Here is a 5,299-nt window from a genome sequence, read left to right on the forward strand (position 1 = left end):
TCACACTGCGCTGGGGGACTGTGGGCCTGCGGCGGCGGCAGCGGCAACGACGTGGCGAGAGACACGGAGCGCGTAGAGAGAGAGGCAGAGAATTCAGACTCGCTCGAATCCAACATATGCTGGAATCCAGCATATGCTGGACTCTCTCAACGGTGGCTGAGTTCCAGCGCTCACTGGCTTCTTGGCCGCGGGCGCTGGAACTCAGCGCTCGCTTAAAATTTCATGGATTTCAATTCTCGTGGTTCTTGGCCGGATTTCGTCGTGTGTATTTTTTGGATGAAATCCATGAAAGTCATTCCAAATTTTAAGTCAATGGAATAACGAATACACCTAGATTTGTATGGATTTTAAAAAGTCTGAAACGAATACACCCAGATTTATATGGACTTTTAAAAGTTTTAAACGAATACACCCAGATTTCTGCAGACTTTTAAAAGTCTGGAACGAATACACCCAGACTTTTAAAATCCATAGAAATCTATTAATTAGATTAATGTTGATTCATACTTTCAAATGTGATGATTAATGCTTTATGTTAGGTTGGATAATATTTTTGACTTCCACATTAAAATTTAAAAATTATTTTACTTATATAAGTTAGATCCAAAATGAGTACATATATTTATTTACTTATTTATTTATATGCATTTATGAACACGCACATCCAAAATGAATACATATATTTATTTACTTAGTCTCTTTGGTCTAGAAAATTTGAGAGTTCTTTCTTTCCAAAGTATATATGTATGTATAATGTATTTACACATACATATTTGTTTGTACAAAAAAAAGGAGAGCAAGAACACCCTAACTGTTGTTCATGTTCTGGAACAAATTGCTCAAATTCCTATTATATATTCTCAAATTCCCATACAATATTATCCTCCAACTAAAACCATGATTTTGATTATGCACGAGCAATCAAAATCTCACTGAAAGGAATCGGGAAGCCAATGCCAATAATTTCAGTTACAGATACTCACAATAATAATAAACTAATCACAGTTTCACATGGCCACATATAAGAATGGATCATACAAATCTGTACTATTCAGTTTCACATTAGCCATAATCATTTGATAATCAATTGCTTATTCAAACTCATGCTAACATACAACAATACTGTGAGAGGTTAGAAGCATAATTCCCCATCTCATCTTCTGTTAAAAATGAACATTTCATAAAATTCAATAGGAAGCCAAGAGAAGTATAAACTACAATATCACCTCATATCCAAATCTTTCTTCCATCGAAGTATACAGCAATGAGGCAAGCAACTAAACTACGGTCAGCAAATCCCGGAAAAAAAAAGAAAAGGCAAAAAGAAGGAGAAATATTGGTGCTGCAATATGAAGAAATACCTGTAAGCAAAGACAAATTAAACAAAATCATTTAACAACAAAGTAAACAATAAAGTTGCTTTCTATCAGTATCAATTTACTGCAATTTATGAACATGATGGTGATGGTGATGATGAATGGACTTACAAAAACTCGGACCTTCTTTTCTGCAAGGTTTGCTCTGCTCCCTAAACACAACAAAAGAAGAAGAAACACGATGCGGCGTAAATCATTATTAACAACTAACAGCACATACATTCAGTGAATTAGATCTATCAGCAATTAGTATTTGTTAAGCAAGTTAATAGAATTATAGAAGTTTATGTAGGCCTCTCATAAAAGTCCAATACTGATTTGAAGTCTTGTGAAAGGGAAAATAACTAATAACATATAAAAACAGAAAAGGTAAATGAGTAAGAATGAATACTCATAATATTATTCCAAAATCTGTTAGTCTTTGCAATAACTATGCATCCTTCTCCCAAGTACTCCGTCAAATTTTGATGCTTCTAATTTCCACAATATACTAACACAGCCCAACTGGAGGTAGAAAGTAATACAAAATAAAAGATTAACACCCAGATGATGCAGGAGCATTCAGAAAAACATCACAGTGAGATATTTAATATGCTTTGAGCTAGGCATTGGCAAGACTGGATATAAATGATACCCAACTCATCCTGTCATAACGGCTTTCAAGTTTCAAAACTAAATTAGAGGAAGAGATTAATAGTAAAACATAATGGCGGCAGCCTCCATCTCGGTTGCCCTCATTCTTTCTACCTCACTTCTATCAGTATCATATACTCAATCATTGCAAATCAGTAAAACCGTTAATGACATTAAAAAAGGAAGTTCCTTGGCATCTCGTAAGTATCTGTTCAAAAGAATGCATGAGTAATGAACCCGTGTGCAATCATTGATTCAATATTATTTACCAGTATATATGTATATATATATATATGTTCACCTCTTCTTCTACGAACTGGAAGAAGAGGTCATTATCGAGATAATGTAGGTAACATAAACCATGGCTGAGAGAGCTGAACAATCAGTCAAAAGGCCTAAGTCACGGCTACACTATACGGCAACAATTCAAGCAGCAAAAAAAAAGGCATATTTTGATAATCAGAAAAAAAAAAAAAAAAAAAAAAAAAAACACACACACACACACACGTTCCAGGTAAAGCAACAATTTTTTCAAACATGATCACAAATTAGCGGAAACAGAAAATTCATAAATTCAAAAGAGAAACAACCCGAAGCAGGATAGTAAATGGACATCAACCAATACAACAATACCACCAAAACAGAAATAAACACAAACCGAAGCAGGATTCTAAATGCATAGATACGCATCAAAATTAAACCGAATCAACTTAAAAATCAATATATCTGACTTCTATAATCCATAGGCACGAAATGAAATGCATAGATACGCATTAAAATTAAACCGAATCAACTTAAAAATCAATATATCTGACTTCCATAATCCATAGGCACGAAATGAAGAGCAATGCCTCAATCAAACGCTTGTTCCGGAAAACTCTTAGATCAGATACGGGGTGCAGAATTGACAGCCGACCGAGTCTGTCAAGGAAAATGGTGGAGGCGGGCGATTGAGTGGATGCAGCAGAATTGTTAGTGAACTAATAAATTTATAACTAAAAATCTAGGTTTTAAAATTTCTATTGTTAAACATTTACCTTGTATATACTTTTTAATCTTTCCAAAAAAAACTTCTTTCTAAAGTAGAGAAATCATTCTATATTTACTATTGTAATCTTTCCTAATAGAAAACTTACCATGGAGGAGAAAAACTTACCTTGGGTAGATCGATGCAGGGCCGACGCTGCGAATCGCGGTGGGGGAGGGAGAAAGGGAGGTGGCAGATAACGGCGGAGGCCGGCGGGGCGAATCGTGGTGGGAGAAGTGCAGTTTTGAGCTTTCAACCCGACGCGGCGAGAATCCATGGTTGAATCGCGAAGCAATAGTCATTAAGGCGTAGACTATGCTTGGATCAGCAATTTGACGGCGGCGAGTCCATGGTGTTTATAATTTGAGGCTGGGGCCGGTGAGGGAAATGGAGGTGGCATCGGAGAAGGTGGAATGGGCAGATCTCTGACGGCGACTTGGTGACGGGGCAGAAAGCGGTGGAGGGGAAAGGGGAGCGGCGAATCGCGGTGGAAGGTGGCAGATCGCGGCTGCGGCTGGTAGGGCGAATCGCCGGTGGGGGTGAAATGGATATCTCGTGATCGGCGCGGAGAAAGGAAATTGCAGAAATGGGGTGGTCGGCTTTGGTGAATCGATGGATCCCATATTCATTTACAATGTTTAATTGTGACGTATAATATAATAAATAAAATAACATATAAAATACAAATTATGTGGAATTATATTGTCACGTCAGCGATAGGGACTTGAGCTAGAGGCTCTAGAATTGCAAGGATTTTGAATGATGAATTCTTAGATACGCGACGTAGGACCTAGAATCGAGAAGAGGCCAGGAATCCCAAACCGTATTATATATTTGATATTTATTGGGAATTGAAGACTTAAAAGTTTACTTATTTATTATGTACTTTAATCCCAGCCGCTAGATGCACTCAACGGTTCAGATTAATTCTCGCAGCAAACTTTTAAGTTTGCAACTAAGAGGGTGTTTGGCTGAGCTTATAAGCTTTTCAAAACAACTTATAAGTTGTTTAGGAGCTTATAAACTCCCCAAAAAATAAGTTCATCTACCCTAACTTATTTTTTTATAATTTTATATGCAACAATCATTTGAGATCAAAGCTTCTGTTTTCGCTATGAATGGCGATAGTGCGGCAGGCCCGGATGGCTTCAGCGGGAAGTTTTTCCATACTTCTTGGTCTATTATTGGTAAGGATATTGTGAGAGCTGTTCAGCGCTTCTTCACTCATCTTTATCTCCCGGATGGTCTGAACGTCAATTTACTTTCGCTGCTTCATAAGAAGTAGGATGCCTCTCGCATCACGGATATCCGGTCTATTGTCCTGGGTAATTTCTTTTTTAAGATTATTACCAAAATTTTGGTTGTACAACTGAATGATATTGCTGCCTCTATAGTCTATAGTCTCTTCGCATCATTTTGGTTTTATAGCGGGCCGTTCTATTCATGAGTGTATTATGATTGTCTCGGAAGGTGTTAATTGCATGAATAGGTCCTTACGTAGGAATAACGTAGCGCTTATGTTCGCTATTTTATTTAACACGCCACAAGTGTACGGGTGCAATTGTGTACAGTAGCAAGCAGGGTCGTTATCCACAGAGACTGAATTAACCAATTCCTATCCTAAATTATTCTACTCTATCTGGACAAACGAAATTAAGAGTTTTTGTTGTAAAGAACAAAATAAATAAACAGCAGGAAAGAAAACAAATCAAGCTGCGAAACAGAGAAACAGATAAGAGAAGATTTTCCAAGGCAAAGGTTTCAACAGATTCTCCTAATTAACATGTTCAATTCAATTAATCAGATGATTCCTAAGGCAATCTCTAAGCTAGTCCATACCCACTCCCGTGGCATACAAACCGAGGCTACCATCCCTGGATCGCACTTCTAACACGTAACTCCTAAAAGTTCCTAGGATTAATGCCCTCACAATTATCAATTCCCTTTAGAATTAAAATAAATGTGTTCTATGTTCTTAGTTCAGGTAATAATTATCATCTCCCGGTCTCAAATTAAAACCTATGATTATGCTAAATTGGTGATCAAGCAATAAAGCAAACAATTATAACAAGAACATAGAAAGGAATAACAATCTCAATTAATTGAATCAAACAGTCAGAAATTCAAATCATGTCTACTCCCTAAATCCTGGGAAAAAGGATTCTAGCCACACATAGACATATGACTAAAAATCAATATCTCAAATAAACAAATAAACATTCAACAATGAAACCGTAGTAAAGTTGAGAATCTTAGTTCTTGC

The 5,299-nt window shown here is 36.8% G+C and overlaps 1 protein-coding gene across 2 annotated transcripts; it reads right to left on the bottom strand.

Moving 5' to 3' along the window:
• Window positions 1-1,158: 1,158 nt before the first annotated feature.
• On the bottom strand, window positions 1,159-3,679 carry LOC130988675 (uncharacterized). 2 transcript variants are annotated; one of them, XM_057912582.1, is made up of 4 exons: window positions 3,166-3,679; window positions 2,861-2,930; window positions 1,488-1,528; window positions 1,159-1,361 (listed from the first exon to the last, which is right to left on the bottom strand). In XM_057912582.1, the coding sequence occupies exons 1-4, from the start codon at window positions 3,336-3,338 to the stop codon at window positions 1,289-1,291; spliced, it is 357 nt and encodes a 118-aa protein (XP_057768565.1). In that variant the 5' UTR covers window positions 3,339-3,679; the 3' UTR covers window positions 1,159-1,288. The 2 variants fall into 2 exon arrangements, with proteins under 2 accessions (XP_057768565.1, XP_057768566.1); XM_057912583.1 differs by lacking the exon at window positions 2,861-2,930 and having other exon boundaries at window positions 3,166-3,675.
• Between the last annotated feature and the right edge of the window lie 1,620 nt (window positions 3,680-5,299).

This window comes from Salvia miltiorrhiza, chromosome 6 (assembly GCF_028751815.1).
Source record: "Salvia miltiorrhiza cultivar Shanhuang (shh) chromosome 6, IMPLAD_Smil_shh, whole genome shotgun sequence".
NCBI lineage: Eukaryota > Viridiplantae > Streptophyta > Magnoliopsida > Lamiales > Lamiaceae > Salvia > Salvia miltiorrhiza.